General features: G+C 31.6%; 2 protein-coding genes across 3 annotated transcripts in view; both read right to left on the bottom strand.

The window, feature by feature from the left end:
• The window catches only part of LOC140434689 (cathepsin D-like), a 29,837-nt gene extending 20,976 nt beyond the window's left edge, over positions 1 to 8,861 (bottom strand). Inside the window, exons 1-8 of one of the 2 annotated variants that reach the window (XM_072523127.1) lie at positions 8,742 to 8,861; positions 8,405 to 8,528; positions 7,936 to 8,056; positions 7,208 to 7,326; positions 4,871 to 5,070; positions 3,731 to 3,959; positions 2,923 to 3,051; positions 2,554 to 2,837 (exon numbers count right to left, since the gene is read on the bottom strand). In XM_072523127.1, the coding sequence (XP_072379228.1) occupies positions 2,676 to 2,837; positions 2,923 to 3,051; positions 3,731 to 3,959; positions 4,871 to 5,070; positions 7,208 to 7,326; positions 7,936 to 8,056; positions 8,405 to 8,528; positions 8,742 to 8,803 (1,146 nt within the window). In that variant the 5' untranslated portion in view covers positions 8,804 to 8,861 and the 3' untranslated portion in view covers positions 2,554 to 2,675. Of the gene's footprint in view, positions 1 to 2,553; positions 2,838 to 2,922; positions 3,052 to 3,730; positions 3,960 to 4,870; positions 5,071 to 7,207; positions 7,327 to 7,935; positions 8,057 to 8,404; positions 8,529 to 8,741 lie in introns of those variants that run through there. The other variant, XM_072523128.1, reaches the window with a different exon arrangement.
• Positions 8,862 to 14,329: 5,468 nt separating this feature from the next.
• On the bottom strand, positions 14,330 to 14,989 carry LOC140433735 (zinc finger BED domain-containing protein 5-like). Its single transcript, XM_072521712.1, has one exon. The coding sequence runs from the start codon at positions 14,987 to 14,989 to the stop codon at positions 14,330 to 14,332; it is 660 nt and encodes a 219-aa protein (XP_072377813.1).
• Between the last annotated feature and the right edge of the window lie 7,410 nt (positions 14,990 to 22,399).

Below are 22,399 nucleotides of genomic sequence, written 5' to 3'. Positions count from 1 at the left end.
TAGAAATTAGGAGAGGAGTTAGACAACGATGTGTTTTGTCATTCCTGCTATTTAATCTTTATTCCGAGTTTCTATTTAAAAAAGCACTGGAGGATTCTAAGGATGAAGTCAAAGTGAATGGCGTAAATATGAACAGCATTAGATATGAGACATTTGAAACGTGGATCTACTGGAAAATTATCAAGATTTCATGGACATCGCATACTTTAAATGAAGAAGTGCTAATGCTGCATCGAATATGTAAGAAACAAAAACTTTTTAAGATAGTGAAAGTTAGAAAAGCATCATATCTAGGCCACATACTGAGAAATAATAAGTAAAAATATGTTTAATTAATAGTAACAGGAAAGATCGATGAAAAAGGGGACCAGGAAGGAAAATACTATCGCGGCTAAGAAACATCGGACAATGGACAGGGCTAAATTTTGAACAACTAATAAGAACAGCTGAAGACATAACAATTCTAGTAGCCAACTAGCACTCTAAGAATAAGTGCTCTGGCATTCTTTGCACCACTGCAGGGCTCTGTTTTCCAACTTTTTTGCAATTAAGCATTCTACTTCCATTTTGTTCCATATTTCATCTGCTCTTATTTTATCATCTCTGGTGATTTGTAGACATCTTCTCATAAAGTCCAATTCAACTGTTTTTATTTTATTTCATATTGTTGTTGACATTGGTCATGCTTCCAGTCAACCGGAAAACATAGCACCGAGTCTATAAAATAATAATCAGGCCAATAGTAAGTTATGGGTGGGAAACAAATCATAACCCAGAAATATGCCAATGTATTAGACGTGTTCGAAAGAAAAATATTACGTGAAAACAACAACTGGCGAATTAAATCTAATAAAGAAATATAGGAACAATATAGAAAAGATAAAAACAAAAAAGATCTGTGGGAAAAACAAAAAAGAAATAAAAGAAGGAAGTAGATGAGGATATTAAAACCTCCTAAAAACACGTTCATGGAAAAGAACAGCAGTAGTTCGAGATCTCTGATAAAGCTTACTGAAAGAGGCCAAGTACCTTTGGATGAATGGACATTTACAAACATTTAAATATCTATTTTCATAATAAGTATTAACACTGACGAAATTGTGTAATATGATAGATGATAGCGTTAGTAATTTATGTAGTTCATCCTCTAACGTTTGGTAGTTCTTTATGCTTGAGTGATGATATGCTAGCCGGCTGCTGAGCCTAACATGAAATTACTGATTCACTTCTCTAAAATGGTTCATCTGAAAATTTTGAAAAAATTAATTTTAATTTATAATTTTTCATATTCTTGTGTATATCTATTCTTGAGGATACTGTGTTGTTGGTAGTTTTGTATTAGAAAAATAAATTATAATACAATTCACCGTACAACAATTCTTAAAAACTCATAATTCTTTTTAACTTAATTAGCACATATTATTCAATATTTCTACGTCTCTATACGAAAGAAGGACATACGTTTGCGGTGATATATCATTGCAATTGTACACAATATCATGTGAACAGGAAATCTTAATGTTTTTGAGGAATGGCGATTTACGTAGAATAATTTGTAGAGATTATTTTAAGACAATATTTCGTGAATTAAGTTTGGTTATTTACGTTACGTAGCTTTCGTCAAAATATAATTTTTTAAAGAAAATAATTCGTGGAATGGTAATTACGTTGAAGAATTTCGAAATACGAAAAAAAAAATACTATTTTAAATAAGCTTTTAAGATAATATTTCTTTCTGAAAGGTGTATTAAATAAGATATTGACTGAAAAATAGATTTACTGAAAGGCTTATCAAATGGTAGATATATTGACTGAACGATGTATTGACGTTTATATTTAAGAGCGTAAGCCGCAAAATTTCGGGCCAATGCTTTTTAAATGCATTCATTTTTTTCGAATCCTAAAAAAACTAATAAGTATTTTTGAAAAATTTAATCGCAGAATGAAAGAATACATTATTACTGAGGGCCGAAAGTCCCTGAAAACTTCTGTAATGTTTATTTTAATATGTTACAGGGGTGAAAAAAAAAAGAGAAAATTTAGTGTGATTTTTAATTTCAAATATTTCATTCAAAAAAACTTTCTGTTTATTCTAAGGGACTTTCGGCCATCGGTAATAATGTAATCTTTCATTCTGCGTTTAAATTTTTCAAAAATATTTGTTAGTTTTCTCAGGATTCGAAAAAAATGATTGCATTTAAAAAGCATTGGCCCGAAATTTTGCGCCTACGCTCTTGACCGAAAGACGTATCGACTGAAAAATGTATTTTGTCTTCTTTCCATCATTCTTGATATATTTACTAAAAGACGTATTGATAGAAGTATGTATGGATTGATTATTCTGATTGTTGTAAAACCCACAAACATGACCATTGTTTCATTCTTATTAGTCAATGGGCGAGGTCCACTGTTTCTATTGGTCGTTACATGATCATGAAAATGAATTGGAAAATGTTGTTTCCGTAAGCTTCGATTTTGTATTACCTTTCTAAATTAAATGCGAAAAAGAAAGTAAAAAATTCTGAGGCATTAAAAATAACGAAGAAAAGACAATTTTAATTACTTTGGTTTTATTTCAAAACAAGAATACAATCTTAATATATCGTAAATTATTTGATAAGGTAATTTAAAACAAAAGAAAAATACAATTGTGGTAAATATCTTGATAGCTATACTTAAGCTAGGTCAGCTATTCCAATACGGTTGTTTTCTAGATCAAATTCAGTGTAAAACTGTCTCATAAATGCATCTCCTAAAATCCATTGAAAGCCTGCACTGTCAAAGTCTGCCGATGAGAAAGTCGTAACGCAGACATTTCCGCGATAGATATCGTGATACTAGAAAGAAATAAAATTTATACACATTATATTTATATACATTGGAATTATTTTTATATCCACTTTATACTTATACCTAACTTACCTTAAGAATATATTGTTCAGGTTTAACGACAAATTTCTTTCCAGACAATGTAAACTCGAGGTCAGGGAGCTCATCTAAGTACTGACAATTGGCGTAATAAAGTCCACCTGAATAATATGCGTCAATAGCCTAAAAATATTTTCGTATTATATTGATGATAAAAAATTAAAATATAAAAAGTTTTTTATGTACATCCTATTGAGTTGTATTAGGTATTTATTGTAGGTAGAAGCTAAAATAAAAAAATAAATTGGAAGTATAAGTAGTTGGTGTGATAATAATAAATGACACATTGAATAATCATGAGATTTAGTTTATTAGCCTCAACAAAATATAGATTAGGTATTAGAAAAAAATTAAAAAAGCAAAACTTTGTATATCTCAGGAATAAAAAAGAGTTTGCAGTTTTTAAAAGGTAGTTTTATAAAACAGTTTATTTCTAAGACATGTAGTCACGACATAGATGCTAACATGAAAAACTAATTTTTGGAAGACGTTTAATAAAAAGGTATACGGAAAAGAAAAAAATATAACAAAAAAACGATAGAAATAAGAAATATAGGAAACAGGAGTCAACTAGTCAACATAGAAATAAAGAAATAGAATACAATCCTTAAAAGAAGAAAAATATTGTTGAAATGAAATTTTTCATAGTCAAGTTCAATGCACAAATAAAAGATCAATAAACTAAGAATACTTTTAAAAATCAAATAAATTGTCAAAAAGTCCCATGTTAATACAATGAACAATGTAAAATATTCTTGTATCTCATAGTGTACATTATATAGAGTTATGATTATAATCTTACGTCATTGATAGCCTCAATGTCTTCCCATGGCCCAATGATAAAAGAAGTGCCACTATCTATAATAGCTTCACATCCATTGTTACATACAGTTGCGTCTCCAGCAGTAAAGTTGTCCATGTTAACTTGCCAATAACGTTGTTTCGTTACAGGTAAGTAAGAAAAGTCTCCTTTGTAATATTTGGGATCTGATCCACCAAGCACCAATTCCCCACCAACGGTATCATTAACACTGAAATATAATGATAATATAATAAAATATTATTACATTTTTTATTTATAATAACCATTAAATACATACAGCAAACAAAATATTTGTTAAATTAATAAAGAACTAATGCTATGACTTTTTTGGTTAAGAAAGGCGTATTGAGGAACTGTTATAATATAAATGCTACGAATGAAATTCTAATTCTTCTAATATTCCTTAATTTTAACCTTATCATACCCTAGCCCTAAATTATTCCTTAATATCAGTATATTTTGTTCTTCAATAGCCGTATACGGTTTAAATAATGGGGTTGAAGAAAAATCTCCTATAAGATTATAAAAATTTCGTTAAAGAAAAAATCAACTATAAGAATTATAGAACGTAGAACCCCTGCTCAATACTTTAATACCTGCCCTCTTACTAACTTAGAAGTTAAAAATCATAAATGAAAATCAGAATTTATTTTATTATAGTTCAGATTCACGAAGTAATCAGGTTAATGTGGTTCAAACTAAACTCACAAGAACAAATAGGCATAGTCAATATTTAAGGCTTAACATTAATTTTATGAAAATAATCCTAATAGCCTTCAAAAAGAAAGGAACACAATTTTAAGATTATCAAAGAGAATATAAATATACAATATACCTATATTCAGGAATATAAGGTATTATAAAGCTTCATATATTAAGGCTATTTACTACAAAAACTCAACAAACACGAAGTGAATCTATAACTTACTGAGCTTTGCATTAAGAAAAAAAATTAATTTTGTGAATAAATATCCTACAAAGATCTACTTTAACCATAAATAATTTATATATATTCATTTCTGAAACGTTTCTTAGGATGTTAATTTATTTCAGAAACCCATTTTAGGCTACAAATTTTATGTAAGCCAGTTTTAAATGTTCAACTTTACAACTACTTACTGTCCAAGGTAAAAAGAAAATGCCGCTTTGTTGATAACACCCTGTTGGATCAAGTTGTCAAATACTGTAGGTATTCCATTAATAGATAGATCGTAGTAAGCCAATCCCAAAATACCGTCGAAAGGGTTGTTAATAAATGCTGAACCTGGTTCATTAGTTGTTTCAGCAAATATTTGATTTTTTACGGTTAGACCTCCCACCTAAAATAAAAGTAAACCTAAATAATTTAGTCGTAGTAAATCAAGATTAAAACATCAAATGGAGATGATTATGTAATACATTAGTCGTTGGCATATATGGCACCATACTAGTATATTAAATAAATATCTGGTTGAAACTGCACATCCGTATTTATTTTAAGTAATATTATTTTGCCTGCCTTCTGTATCATTTTAGTTTTATATATTCCGATAGTATAATATGTAGTTTAAATTATAAAATACATAATACAAAATAAAGTGCTATATTAAAGGGTTTTATATTAATAATGTTTAACCAATATCAAAGTGTTTTATTACCGATAAAACGGATATCTATTTTCTCTTTTTTTTTTTCAATCCGATTGTTTCAGTCGCTGTATTTACCATTGCTTATTTAAAATGCTTCCCTGTTCGATTAATTTGCAGTTTATCAGCAAATGTATTTCTTATAATTTCTTGTTTTATATTTAATTTTTATGTGGTCTATTTTGTTCTTGTACCTACCTTCTGGTAACTTCCATGTTTCCTCATATATCCATTTATATTTAAAGATGTTTCCACCCATTCAAAGTTCATTGTGTTTGTAAAATTCGATTAGCCGATTTTCATTGTCGTTCCTCACCCCTATTCCCTCCTTTTTGATCACTTGTTCATGTCCTGTATTATCATTGCCTAGTTTAGCATTAAAGTCTCCGATTATTATCTTTATATCTCTTCTTTACTGTTATATATTCTATATCTTAATATACGTTGTTTGTAGTTATTCATAAAATTCTTCCTTCTCATCCTCTTCGTTTTTATTTGCAGTATAATAATAATATAAATATAAATATATATATATATATATATATATATATATATATATATATATATAAATAATACTATTTACTACTATAATGATATAGTATCTTGCCTTTAGGCTCGCCCAAATTATCCTTTCTGAAACTGACTTCCACCCTATTAGAGCCTTTCTTCCCTTTTGCAGTATTGCTACTCTCTTTTCGTATTTATTATCTACGTTTGTGTTTCCAGAATATATTATTAGTTTTTGGTATTCTTCAGCGATTGATCCACTGCCATTCCATCGTATTTCACTTAGTCCAACAATGTTTAATTTGTACTTATCTATCTCTCGACTCAGTTGCTCCAATTTGCGAGTTTTGTAAAGGGTTCTTACATTCCATGCTCTTGTGTCTATTTAGGATTTATCTTTCATTCTCACTTTTTTTCTATTTTTAACCTTGCTCGATTCCTTTTTCTTTGCTATGTATGTCATGATTTGTGCTATTATTTGTTTATTTTCATCTTCTGTTAGGTTTTCCACCTATTATTAATGTATTATATTTGATTTTAACAATTTTACCTTTATTTATTTCTTCGATGGCGACTTGTCGTATTTTTTCATGTTAAAGTTAATTTCATGCAATCAAATAAACTATCTTCGCAAATAAAAAAAAATTGACAATATTATTTTAAAATCACCTATTTTATATTGGTTAGATTGAGATAAAGTCTGGAACCACCTAAATATCTTTGAAACAAAAAAGACACTATTATAAAACTTTACATGCCAAAATAATGATATAACGCATCTTACGCTATTATTTTTGTTACTACTCTACTTCCGGTTTCATGTCCAATGTTAATAATAATTTAAAAAAAATCTCTTAAAATATTCAAAATGCTTTCTTCTCTTTCAATTCTTTGTTTTAAATCCTACTAACATATTGATCGCCTAACGTAAATCCTAGATAACCCTAAAGAAAAAATCTAGCGGATTAAGGCCCGTAGAACAAAAAGGCCACTTGATGAACTCTCTACGTCCAATCCATCGATTTGGACAATTCCCCTTCAAAAAATTTCTAACGCATCGTTATTAGTGGAGAAGTTACACATTTAATAGTTATTCTATATATAGAAATAAAGAAAAGGGAAATAATATTACCTTATATAAAAATTATATATATATATATATATATATATATATATATATATATATATATATACATATATATATATATATATATACATATATATATACATATATATATATACATATATATATATATATATATATATATATATATATATAATATAGCTTTCAAATATAATACATAGCTTACACGTTTTATCTTACCTCTACGTCATCTCTGGAAACAAAACCTTCGACTGAACCAGATCCATAAGTAATTAGAAATTCTGTGCCATTTTTCGAGTATGTGGATGACTTGTCAGAATCGTATTGTTTATGATTTTCTACAAATGCAAAAATGCTTAAATTTGTTGAATTTACGAGATGCGGTAATAATAGCTAGGTGTAAACTATAAATGAAATTAGGTCCGATATCTATCTATAATAAAATATACAGTGAAACCTGCATAACGCTGAGTCCTACACAAGAAGAAAATGGTGGTGATCACCTGCATATAGTAATTTAAAAAATGTAACCTCTGTATTCCGGAATCATTTACGTAGTGAAACATTTATTCACGGCGATGCGATTCTGTTTAGAGCAGATTGTTCTAGTAAAGTAAATTTGCTCTATTTTAGTAATGAAAATATGAAACAAGTAATTTATAAATTAAATTTAAAAAATTCTTTTATAACCTATTTTTACAGTGTTAATATTTAGTTATTTTTAGTAAATCCTTTAGATATAGGAGTATGTTTCGAAATCGTCTAAAGATTAGCAAATTAACTTTGACCACCCTTATCTGCTGTTTGAAGATTTGTAAAGATTTACATTTGTAATAAGTTACCAATTACAACCAAATAAACTATAACTGTAAAATAATGTAAACATTTAAAAGAAAACACATTGAAAAGTTATTAAGCATATTATAATTTATAAAAGATTTACTTACTACATCCACTGTCTGTATTGCACTTTGATGAAGGAACCCAAAGATTTGAAGAACCAGTATCAAATATTACATTGAATTTTTGTTGTGGTGTTCCAATGCTTATTTCTCCATAATATTCAGTCTACAACAAATATTTTATACATAAAGTATTTTCTCTAGGTTGATTTAAATTTTTAGTATATATATATATATATATATATATATATATATATATATATATATATATATATATATATGTATATATATATATATATATATATATATATATATATATATATATATATATATATATATCAAGTGGTGATTCTTGATGAAGCTTTCGAATTTATTTTAATTCTATTTTCAAGAAATCTGTTAACAAATAAATATAAAAATTATCTAGTTATAATTATTAATTTTCTTACTTACTAGTCGTGAGATTACAGAAAAATTGTAGGTTTATAAAATATGTTAACGAATAAGAACTCACATCGGAATAATCTGTCAAGATAACGGATCCAACATCATATTTGCGTTGGCCCAGAGCTCTATTATTAGGTCTGCCATAAGTTGTTAGTCTCTTCGCCAAAGTTGTATCTCTCTTAAGGGGTACTCTAACGATTAATCAACATTATTTCATTATCTCTAATTAAATAAAGCCTTAATAATAATTGTCATAAAGTAGGTAAGTCGGTATAATAATATCTTCGAATTTAAAAATAGAATCTACAGAAGGTAATACAAAAATTGTATTACACTTATTTGGAAAAGAAAAACATTGCTAATAAAATTTTGAAAATATGTGAAAATAAAATTTATTAAAATACCTGATAAAGTTGCTGCTTGCAATAGCAGTTACTGCTAATAAAATCAAACACTGGGAATACATTTTGATATTATATTTGACTGCTTGGTGTTTAATGCTTTTATACTATTTTAAAGATTTAATCATGTAAAAATGATCAAGTAAGTACCCTTTAATTTTAAACAATCGGAAATATCCGTTATCTGGTAAAAATTTGCATGGTTTATCGATGAATCCATCAGATGTTACTTAGTTCCTTTATCTCATTCTCTAAGTGATATATTGAACAAATTGTTGTTTGTAGTTAAAATAAATTATTTGGCAATCAATAATTTAAAGTCATGGGGTATAATTCTGATTTTAGAAATGCGCTTAATTTTTTATAATCTACTTCAGCTTTATTCCATATATATTTAGGGATTCTACAATATTCACTGCCTTCCCTCGCTCAACCGTTTCCATCTCTCTCTGTTGTTCCATTCTCCATCGTTTAGTCCTCTCTTACTCATGGCGTCGTCTACTTCGTTCCTCCAGGATTTTCGGGGTCGTCCTCTTTTCCTCCTTCCTATGGGGCTCCATTCGGTTATTCTTTTTATCCATCTGCTGTCGCTAGCTCTTCTTACATGTCCATACCACTTTAGTCTTTTTTGTTCTATATATGTTAGTATGTCTGTTTCTATTGATGTTCTTTGCTTTATTTCGTCATTACTTCTCCTATCCATTCTTGTTACTCTGCAGCATCTTCGCAGGCATTCCATCTCTGTTGCTATTATCTTACTGCTGTTTTTCTTGTTTATGATCCAATTTTCGGCCCCATATGTCATAATACTTCGCACTAATGTTTTATAAATCTGCGTTTTTGTCTTCATATTTAGGTGTCTATCCCACCATACTGAGTTAAGTTGTCGGATTGCTGTTCTTGTTTGTCCTAATCTTTGTGTAATTTTTTCCTCTGTTGTTGCCTTTTTCGTGATTATGAACCCCAGGTATTTGAATTTATCCTTTCCTTTGATTGTTACGTTGTCATCAATCTGTAGATCTTCTATATCTTCTTCACTTGTAGATAGGTACTCTGTTTTCGCGAGGTTAATATCTAGGCCAGCCTTGGTATATTCTTCTTGTAGTTTCTTCATCATGTAGCTGAGGTCGTCTTGGTCTTGTGCAATCACTACTTGATCGTCTGCAAAACTTAACGTATATAGGTATTCGTTCCGTACCGGTACTCCCATGCCTTCGCATTTTCTTTTCCATGTAGTCAAGGCTTTCTCTAAGTATATTTTGAATAGGGTTGGAGATGTGGAACAACCCTGCAGGAGCCCTTTTGTTGTGGTGAAGTCTCCTATGATTCTTGTTCCCATTTTAATGGACACTTTATTTTCTTTATACAGAGCTTTTGTAGCTTCTATGAGTTCCGTCTGTATTTCTAATTTGTACATTGCCTCCCATAGTTCTGACCTTGGTACAGAGTCATACGCCTTTCTCAGATCCACAAATGCCAAGTGTATATCTCTATTTTTTGCTTTTTTCTTTTCCAACAGTTGTTCCAGTGTATATATGTGGTCTATGCATGATCTTCCTGCCGTGAAGCCTGCCTGATCCTCCCCGATTTTGCCTTTTATCGCTTGCTCTATCTTTTCTCGCAGTATCTTCCCATATAATCTTCCTATTGATGATATTACGCTTATTCCTCTGTAGTTTTCGCTTTATTCCAAAGATACCTATTTAATATCAAGTACTTGCGTATTTATTCATGTACATTACATATTCACTGACCGGCAAAAAAGTGGCCACTCTATAAATCTCCGAGAATCAAAATTCATTAAAAATTTTATGCACTGTTTCATATGGCCATTATCGCTTGATTTATTACCATAATTTATTTAGTTAAAAGGCTACAAAAGAAAATAGTGTAATCTCGAAACTAATTACAAACAATAAAAATTACGAGTGAATTTGAAAAAAATTGTCTAATATCGGGTATTATGTCCTAAAACATCAATACGATATGGAAGGGAAAGAAACAAATTTTAAATAAAAAATAGAGGAATACGTTCATATTCTTTACGAAGCATGTTTGCAAGACTTTCTGGCTGGCCTGGTTGATTTCTAACCCTACGATGAAGTTCATCCCAATGATGTTCGATGATATTAAGATCAGGGCTGCAGGCTGGCCATTCTAGAGTATTAATTCCTACTTCCCCCAAGTAATTTGTCATGTTCCTTGCAATATGAGGCCGTGCAGTATCATGTATAAGGACGAAATTGTCTCCAATAAATGAACAAAATAGAACTACTGCTTCTGCCAAAACATCCTTTACATACCGGCGAGCATTCTGGGGGTCATTGATAAAAATAAATTCAGTTTGAGCTTTAAATGAGATTCCGCACAAACCATGACACCACCACCAACCAAACTTTCTTTTCTGGACATATAAACTTGGGCATATCTTGCATTTCTCCGTCTCCAAACCCTCTGCCGGCCATCGCCAGACTTTAAACAGAACCGTGATTCATTAGTAAAGAGAATTCGGCTCCAATCCTGTACATCCCAGTATTGATTGTCAAGCAAAAAATAATCGATTGCTTTAGTGTCTGGATTGTAAATTTCAGAACAATAGCCGACCTTCTTGTCATCAGTCCCTTTTCATTGAGGCGTCTTTTAACCGTTCTCTCACTTACATTCACATTTCGAACCTCCTGGGTGGAATGGCGATTTCTATTTCTGGCGATAAGTTCCATCACAATAAAACAATCATGTCTTTGCGAGGTAAGTCTTCTACGACTAGAACCAGCTCGACGTGAGTATGTACCAGTTTCTATAAAGCGATGGAAAGCTCTCTGTACTGTAGTTGTCGGAATAGCTAAAGTTTCGGATACATAAACTTGACATCTTCCATCTTGTAGCAATTCAATAATTCGAGCAACATCTACTGCAGATAACACCATAATATCTTAATTATTCACTTAGTCGAAATCCATGTTTGAAAAGTTTTACTGTTTAATTAAATGTTTTCAACTTAGAAGATAAAGAGCGATTACAGAAAACAATAACATAAACGTCAAAACTGTCAAAAACAATCACATATGGTCTCAATAAATATTTAAATTAAGACGCAAACAGTGCATCAACTTACAATGAATTTTTATTTTCTGAAACTTATAGGGTGGCCACTTTTTTGCCGTTCAGTGTATATAAACCTAGAGCTAAGATTAATACTATTACATGAACTAATATAAAACTCACCAGTCTTCCGGGTTGAACTGCGTCGATTATCATTGGGCCGAGCTTTCGGCATCCTCTTCGATGTCTTCTTCTTCGATGTTTCAGTCTCCCGAACCCCCGGACACTACTACACGGATCAGTAATCTGATCAGTGTAGTAGTGTCCATTTCAAGTATTACTGTAATGTTCTATCTTCGTTATATCCTTCCCTTTCATTTAACGCATCACACGCTTCATTCGGACCAATAACATCGGAGATATGATGTAATGCTCTTTTGACTTACGATTATTTTGAATTACGTAATGTGTGTTTTTTCTGTTTCAACATATTCGCTAAATAATGAAATTGAGGGAAAGCATAATCATTGAATTATCTTGTTTTTTATTCACTTTAAGCCATGAAGGTACGCCACATAAACAAAAATGAAGAGAATTATATTTTATATAATTTTTATCTCTTTCTTTTTTTTGTTGAAATCAATATTTGAGGTCTTACGTATGAGATAAATACGCGAGCGTAAGACCTTTTAGGAATTGTGTTCCTTGACCTTGTAGGTTTTCAACATTTCGAGAAAAACATTCGAACTTAAATTACTGCAATTACGATTGTTACGATGTTGTCGATATTTTCCGTGTTATTGGGGAAAATAATGACCAAGTATAATTATTGAAATCTCTTGTTTATTATTAGCTTTACGACATAAATGTAAACTAACAAAAACGGAGAGAATTATATTTTATACAATTTTGATTTTTTTGATTGTTTGTGCTACAATCCACATTTAAGGTCAAAGTCTAACGAACTCTAGACGGTGACGTACTGACGTACTTAGCAGCAAGCCATTAACAGGAATGAACCTACGATCTTGAATATTGATTTTAGCAAAAACATGAAATAGATCAAAATTAGATTAGCAATACTACCACCAAGACGTTTGTATACTTTAGTCTTTCCGCAAAATCAACCAGGAAACAATACGGAATCAAATTGATTACATAATGGCGAACAAGAGATTCCCTAATTGATGATTATGAGTTAAAAGTAATCCCAGTGCTGACATATTGTCAGATCATATTCTTGTCAAATTTGGGTTAAGATTTAAAAAGGTTACAAAAAAGAATAGTAACAAAAAGAAAAGTAAGAAAGCATAAGAGAGTCGCACGGATTCTTTCAGAGAAGATAAGTAACATGGAGCAAACATATATAATCCAGAAGAATCACTCTAGAATATATGTGAAACCTTTAACAAGATTAAAGAAGAACAGCTAATAGAAAAGAAAGAAAAGAGAACAAGTTGAATGAATGACAATATACTGCAACTCATGGAAGAAAGAAGAAAATCAAAAGAACAACAAAAGTATGTAAAAAATATTCAGAGACAAATAAGAACCGAAATACGAAAGGCCAAAGAACATTAATTAAAATAGATAGAGTTATTGGAACAAAAACACGATACATTTAATATGCATAAAAAGGTAAAACAAGCAACTGGTCTTCAAAAATCCAACATAGCTTGCAAACTCCAAGATCAACAGGGAACATCATCACAGATAAAAATCAAGAAATATTCATATGGACCAAATACATACAAGAACTCTTTGATGATAATAGATCCGAACAACCTCCGTCCTACATATGTAATGACTACTTACGAATCACATCAGATGGTGGAAAAAGCAATATCACGACTAAAAGACGGCAAAGCTTCTGGGCCTGCATATGCAGAACTCATAAAGCTTTTTAACACCGACGATATCAAATACTAACAAAAATTTTGAATGACATACATTTAAACGGATTAATACCAAGATCATGGCTGAAATCAACGTTTATTGCTCTACCAAAGAAAACAAAATCCGTATTTTGCAATGATTTTCAGGCCATCAGCTTAATGAGCCAGGTTCTAAAGTTATTTCTAAAAATCATACATCAAAGGGTATATAGACTATGCGAATAAAAAGTCATCTATACATAATTTGGTTTTCGGAACGCAGTGGGTATTCGCAGTGAGGAATTGTGATATTTATGCAGACTTCATTAATTACCATAAAGCGTTCGATACTGTAAAGCAGCGGTCCGCAACTTTTTTGATATTGCGACCCCAAAATTAAGAAAAGAGTTATGAGCGAACCCAGAAAAAATCACTAAATTAACAAGTGCAAAGGTTGGTTCAGGACGAAATTAAGGTAAACTTCAATTATCCTTCATGTTGTACTTAGCTGTTTTTATTTCGTAAATTATGTTGAAGAGTTTATTTATTTTGGAAAGTAATATTAGAGCAAACTATGCATTTAACATAATATTTATGATGGCATTAAATGATACAAACAATTATTGTAACATTTTATTTAAAAAAAAAATAGGTACATATACGTAAGTTTAGAAACTAATGTGAACCTTGTGCTTGCACACTTGCAGTCAGTATATTAATTCTTGGTGATATATTATCAGAAAGAGACACCCTCAAATCAGGTTCTACGTTAAGTCTGGAGCGATATTTTGTTTTTATAACAGTCAATGTGGAGAAAGCTGTCTCGTACAGGTATGTAGATGCGAATGGCAGCAATTTGAGCAGAGATGTTTTGTATAACAGTGGATATTCCTTTTCCATCATTATCCAGAACTTGGATAGATCCGTGGTTTTGAAAATAGATCGAAGGCTTTCATCGGACAATAAATCGATCAGCTGCTCCTTTTCTTTTAAGTTCATCTTCACAGTGTTAAGATCACAAGTGAATGGATTAATTATCCATTGGTCGCCATGTGACGTATCTGGGAATCGTATTATCAAGTTTTGCTTAAGGCTTGTAGGATGCATGATGATTTTGGTTTTAATTTCTTCTTCGAGCTTTATATTGTTTTCTTCAGAAATTTTCTCCAAACATGTAAACATCTCGTAGTTTTCAGCACTGATTTCGTCTATCCACAAACTTATTTTCCTACAAAAAGCTTTTATTTTGTTCCCCAAAATCAATACATTTGTACTCTTCCCTTGCAAGGATTGATTTAAATCTGATTTGAATTCTGATCCCAATTCGTGACACATTATTTTGAAAAGGCGACTCGACTGTTCAATGCGCGAGCTTTAATAAAAATTATTATTGTTACGACTTGTTCCAACACTTTATTTACATCTGGTTGCAAATGTTTTGCTGCAAGAGCTTCACGGTAGAGACCGACCGATTAATCGGCTTCGGCATCGGCTTCGGCCACCTTTGCCCAATATTTAAACCTTAGGCCAAAATTCGGCTTCGGCCAAAACAAAGCCGAAGGTTTCGCCGAAGGTGGAATAATAAAATGCTCTGTCAGTATACTATAAGATAGAAATGAAATAATCTCTGAACAATATGCTTCGGCGAGTCTTTGATAATTTGAAAAGTATTTACACCCTATTTTATACCCTTAACTAAAACGTTTTACAAACTTTCAGGTCAGGTAGTAGGTAGGATATAAAATTTTAACAATAGGCCAAGATGTCTCAAAGATCATCATTTGAATATTTCTCACGTAGTAAAATTCTGATAATAATAATTTTATTGTATTTGTTAAAACTCATGATTCCTGGTGTTTTGACTAGATACCTAAATGGCAAAACATCAACCATCGACTATGAATGTTTCGACTTTAATGTTTTTTATTGTTATTTATTTTTATTATCGCTTCTATTGCCAAATAATGTATAAATGTTTGACTTTTTTATCTCATAATTTCATATTTTTGTTTATCACATATCAGGTAATAAAAATATAATGCACATTATTTAAATTATTAACATAAAATAGGAATAGGTATATTTTTAGTCACCTTCGGCTTCGGCTTCGGCCGAAGGTATCCTACAGGCCGAACTTCGGCTTCGGCTTCGGCCAAAAAAATCACATTCGGTCGGTCTCTACTTCACGGTAAATCATACAGTAAATAAAGCCTACGTGAGGTGCAATCTCAGTTACTTTTGCTTTGAATCCTGTTAGGGAGCCGGTCTGTACACACAGATACACAATATTCCTACTTTATATCATGGATTTTAAAAAGGTGTTAACTGCATTAAAAATTGCTTCACCGGTTGTCCTTCCTTTTAATCCTTGACTAAATAACAAATCTTCGCATAATGTCGTTTTCATATCAGTATCGGATAAATATCAGAAGTTGAGATACATTATTTATATCAGTTCTTTCACCCAGCTGAATAGCAAAATAGGGTCTCCCTTTCATGCGATCTATAAGTTGTATTTTGATATCATCAGCGAGTAGATTGATACGACGATGACCAGTGTCACTTGATAATGGAATTCTTTTCAGTACATTGGCATATTTTTCCCCTTACATGTCCGAAAACATTTTCATTGCAGCTGATAAAATGAGTGTCTCGCCAATGTTGTGAGGTTTTTTAGTTTTGGCAATCAAAAAGGCTACCTCGAAAGATGCTTGTAACGCTTTTTGGTTAACTGTTGTGTATTTTTGGAAATTAACCTGCTGTGACGTTAGTTTGGTTGCATGGTGGTGAATCGTATAAAATTCGATAAGTACAGGACTTTATTGACTTTTTTACTTTTTTGACGACCCCATAAAGATCTTTCGCGACCCCACATGGGGACGCGACCCCAGGGTTGCGGACCGCTGCTGTAAAGTACGACAAGCTGATAGAGATAGTAACAAATATTGGAATAAACACACGTGATCTAAGAATTATTAGCAATCTTTACTGGAAACATCGTCTATCCGTACAGAAGCAGAGAATCCGATGATATTAAAATCAAACGTGGGGTCCGACAGGGACGTATACTATCACCCCTGCTATTTAACAAATACTCTGAGTAAATCTTTCAAGAAGCAGTAGAGGATATTGAAGCCGAAATTTGAATTAACGGAGAATGTATTAATAACATCAGATCCGCGGATGACATGGTGGTACTTGCTGACGGTTATGAAGTCCTCCAGCAGTTAATGAATAGAATCACAAAAATAAGTCAGAGATATGAACTTTCACTAAACATTAAGAAAACAAAATGTATGATGATCTCTAAGAGGGAACAGCAAATTGGAAGAATCAGTGTGAATGGTCAACCAATAGAAAGAGGAAAACCATACACCTACCTTGGTACGAACGTCAATGAAAATTGGGACCATTCCCTAGAAATAAAATGTAGGAGAGAGAAAGCAAAATCTGCATTTCAAAAAGTGGCTAAGCTATTCAAATATCATGATTTACCAGTACCCATAAAAACAGGTTACTACGATTTTACATCATTCCTATACTGTTGTACGGAGTTGAGTAGTGGACTCCCACAGACGCTACCTACAAAAAAATCGAGGTTTTCGAAATGTAACTTTATCGTCAAATCCTGACGATATCCTATACCGAACATGTTACTAACCAGGATGTTTTATTAAGAATACAAAAAGGAAAAGAGGAATTGAGCAAAAATGGTTGTCCTTTAAATTCAACATAGCAGCTAAGGCAACGGGGAATTCAGTTGCGATTTTAAATTAAAGCTCTATTAATCCCACTTAACGATAAAATAATAAAATTTGGGTCAAATACTCTCCCGACTGGACTATGAATTTCTATCTTGGGTCATATCAATATCAATCAAAATTTTATTTATGGTTATAGAAGAAATCGTGAAAAATGCAAAACTTAATTCTATCTGTCAGGTGATAATAGATAATTTATAATAACAATATAAATTTCACAAAACATATTTATTTAGAAGAAAAGTTAAAATGATTATATACTTATATAAAAACGACCTTGACAAATATTTTTTGAAAACTACCTTGGGATAAGAAGAAACTGATAAAAATTATTTAAATAAATCAGAAACAACCTCCTTAGTAAGTATAAATGACACTAATAAAATACTACGAGATAAACTTGATACAATACACCATTGCTAATATTAATTCAATAAAATATCTCCAAAATACTAAATGAAACCTCTAGTAACAAGGAGACAAGACATTCAAATTTCTCTTAAAAGTAGCATCTAAAACCTTTGATAAAATACGTATTCATTTTTTTCTAGATCTTGATAAATATGTCCTATACCAAGTTCCTCGTAGAAGCCCTGTTACTCATTATTAAAAAACGCCAAAGATTGATTTATGATTAAAAAACTGCATTTAGGCACATAGTTAAAATGAATTTTTTTATCATGCTACAACTGTAAGTAAAAAGATTTAAAAACTAATAATCTTAAAAAATTAAATCTAAAAATATCCTATAAAAGAGATAAGTGGTGATATGCTATAAGTGGTATAGGTAGATTGAATAATTCCGGAAATATCCATGCAGGTGTCGGAAACAAATAATATGATAAAGCTATTAAATTTTTTCAATATATTCAAAAACAGATTCTTTAGATAAACTTAAAATTTTTATTATCAGAGTCCTGTATTAATTATCAATTATAATATCTTTTAAGACGCAAATGATCGTATCTTTTTTCTGACTGCTAATTGCAGAGTAACAAATGAATTAAGGAAATAACACGGTCTAGATGGGTAAAAATGCAAAGGCAAATACTGAAAAACGAGAAGTTGAACCCCATATCATTTCCTTTAGCCGACAGGAAAACTGTAAAGTGGTGTCCCAAATACTAGCATTTGCTGAATTTTGTTATCTGTCCTAGTAATGCTAAACCGATTTCCAGCAATGAACGTCCATGGACTCCTTTAATATAAAAGATTTTATAGATGGCACAATGGAATTAATTTTTTCAATAAATACATATAAGTAAGTTCTCTTTTTATTTCATCTTTGTATTTAAAAAACGGGTTACTATTAAGAAGTATGGCGCCGGTGATGTTTAGATGGCTATTCCATGTACTGGATGATCAAAGATAGTACTTCTGAGATGTGTATTAGAATTGTGGTAGACGAGTAATAGCCTCTGATAATGCCGTTTCTGTACTTTTACCGGTTCCTGTGATGTACAACAATCTCTATCTCTATATAATAGGAAGACGTCGAGACGTGCTATACACGTTTTCTTCACCGCAATACGAACCAATATGTTATAGTTGGTCGTATCACTGCTGTGTACAACCAACATCTCAAGTTTGGTTTCTATCCCCAGGTTTTACCTCTTCTGTAGTTCTAACGTAATTGTGTATACCTATTGATAATATTACTTATATTCTGATACGTGAATTCCAAAATACCTTATAATTAAACCCTCCCAGATATTTAGATTCAGTAGTTCTAATTGAATATTTCTGAAAATAACCTTAGCTCACCTGAAGCTGTGACTTTCCACTAATTTGTGTAGGCAACTAGTTTTCTCGTGTATGCAAGAATTTATATAGAAATTTATATATCTTCTGGACAAAATTTCTTTATATCTGTGATAACTATCACGACATCGTCTGAGAAACCTTATGTTCATATTCTCCGGCTATGCACAGATCATCATCAACAACTATGTTCAAATAAAAAAGAATTATTTAAAAATCCTTTATAAAAGGTATATAATTAAAACATCCAATCGGGCTACATCACAAAACACACATGTTATATTAATTTGAATTTAAATTACATTATTGGATCTTATATTTTATTATCTTAAAGTTACAATTGGAATTATTTAGTGGCTCAAAACATGTACACTTGGAGACACTGATGATGGAATATAGATTCCGAAAACGTTTTGTGATGTAACCTGATTAGGTGTTTTAAAATGTATACCTTTTATAAAGGATTTTTAAATAAATTTTTTGTGATACATGGTATACAGCCAGCTACAGGAGCTTAGTTTCCTTGTGGATTATATGTTCAAATAGTTTTAGAAATAATACTTCTCCCTAAGTGCATCATTCTTCGTTGCTCTTAAATATCATGCTTTTCCTCAGATACAACTCTGTATAGAAATACTTGAGTTATCCACCTCTATGATGTTTGATTCTCAAGTTTTCAAAACTACTAAATTTAAAGAAACATTCATTCAGTCAGAACTAATGAGAATAAATAAGGACTAAACACCGAGCCTTAGTGCAATCCTACTTTCGTATGAAATTTATCAGTCTCTTCCACACCTGTCCTAATACTAGTTATTACTCCCTCATACATATCTATCACAATCTTTACATATTCGAGTGGACTCATGTCTTATTGAGTGCCCACCATAGAATATCTCAAGGAACTCTATCATATACGTTCTCAAGATCAATGAATACCATATGAGTGCTTGTTTCTTTATTCCTGTATTTTTCTATCAACTGCCTTGTAATGAAAATTGCATCTGATTGGCCTAAAGCCAAACTGATTTTCGGTTTATTCACGTATACGTATATCAATTCCTCTCTCCCATATATTTATAGTGTTACTAAGTAGTTATGTATTCACCAAAATAGTTCGTATAATTACCCGTTCTAATAACCGCCCTACTTCATTCGTCAGATTCATCGTCACAAACTCTGAAACCAAATTCGACAATACCCTCTCGAGTGGTATAAGGATTGAAAGAGAATGATCTAAAGTACTGTTCAAGATGCTGCAAAACCGGACACCTCAGCTACAAATGGCCTGAAGAATTAATTGTTTGTCCATTCTGTGGACAACAACACAAGTCTACTGTATGTCCAACGATGAATGTTCTCCAATGTTCCAACTTTAAAGGAAACCATTCAACATTTTCACAAAAATGCGCACACAGACAAGCCTCAAGCAAACACATAAAATTACACATTGCCAAACAATTCCCTTCCTACGACATATCCTCGGATATGAAATCCCTTATCCATTTCACATCCATGATCCTATTCAATGTCTTCCCTGAAAAAGGGAACGACACAGCCCAATATCTAAACCAAATGTCCAAATATGGTCATGCCATATCAACTTCCTGCTACTACAATACCATAAACCAAACTTTCAGACAACAACGCACGTAAATACACCAACACTCGAAACATAATCACACACACACACACACTTTACCTATCCATCAAGCTCACCATACCAATCCATACTTATACAAAATTCCCAATAAATAACATACTGAAGATATACAATGATAAGTGTTCGATCCTAATTTGTAGAAAACATTCTTCGTTATCAATATTAATTTCCCTGCACTCAATATTCTCTTCCCTCGTTGGAAGATACTATTTATTATGTCATAAAACATTTTGTTTAACCTTGAGTGGGCTCCCCTTCGTTTAAAAATAAGTTTTTTTATTTTCACGCGGTAAAAAGTAGTTTTGGAACGAAAATAAGGCGCGACGCGACCCCAGTTAGCTAAAAGACATCGAGCCAGCCACTCCAGCCAATAAAAAATACATTTTACGAATTTTACGTTCGCTTAGTGCTATTGGGTGCTGATATAAGTTGTTTTCGCAACTAAATAAAGAAATTTCAAATCGTCATTGTTAATGTGAATTTCCTACAGCCGATCCAATCGTCAAAAAAGATAGGACATCACAGAAAGTGCTCAAACGCCCGTTGGCTTTTTACAGTCCTCCAAAAAAAAGGGTGACACAAACAACTAATAAATACACAAAAAGTGAGCACACCCGTACACTCTTTATGAGTCACATTAAAACTACAAGGACAGGGGAAATTGCTTCTCTGTAGTTTCCCAATCTCATTGCACAACAATACCTGATCCTAGGTGAGGATATAGCTACAGCTAACCTCCACGCGTTTGCACCGAGAAAATAAAATGCATACAAATAATTTATTACCAAATGAAACTTGCACTTTGGAAGCAGGCGGGGTTAAAAACTGATGCATACTAGTACTAAGAAGGGGGTGAGAACACAGATTGATGTCATTCCCCCAACAAAACCCCATTCCTTGAAGAGGCACATTGCCTAAACGAGGTTCATAACGTTCATGATTCAGATGCAGTAGTTTTATGACCCTCTAATTTGTACATTGTTAGACATCTCCCTCGTTTTCATCATTTGTCTAATATTTGTCCAACTTCTTTCTTTCTTTCCATAATTTTATTAAATAAAACTGTTAATCAACTTGTTCCACCAGCTTGCACACTTCTCTAGGAATATTATCTGGTTCAACTACTTTTCCTTTCTTTATTTTTTGAAGTGCTTGAACCACTTCTTTGTTTTTTATTTTGGTCACCATTGCTGCTACCGTCTCCGTTAAATCGACTGGTTGTCTGTGAAATTATTAATTTAATAAACTGTCAAAGTACTTTTTCCATCTTTTTTTAACATCCTTTTCGTGAATTAGTGTTTTATTATTTTCATTTCTGTTACATCTAATCTGATTAAAATCTTTTGCTTTCTTTGTTTTATGTTTGGTTATTTTATATATCTTTATTTCTCTGGTATCAAGTTTATCTTATATATTTATATACTCTTCTGATGTAGCTTTTGCTACTGCCACTTTTATTTCCTTTTTGGCGACCGTACAGTTTTGAAGAACGGTGTCCAATCTATTTTCTTGCCACTGTTTATATAATTTTCTTTTCCTCTTTATTTTTCTTAAACTTCG

The sequence above is a fragment of the Diabrotica undecimpunctata genome, chromosome 2 (genome assembly GCF_040954645.1).
Source record: "Diabrotica undecimpunctata isolate CICGRU chromosome 2, icDiaUnde3, whole genome shotgun sequence".
NCBI lineage: Eukaryota > Metazoa > Arthropoda > Insecta > Coleoptera > Chrysomelidae > Diabrotica > Diabrotica undecimpunctata.
This window is presented reverse-complemented; position numbering and strand designations above follow the sequence as displayed.

Excerpts from the sequence above, each read along its gene's own strand:
- LOC140433735 (XM_072521712.1), bottom strand. The coding sequence starts at position 14,989 with ATGTGTCACGAATTGGGATCAGAATTCAAATCAGATTTAAATCAATCC.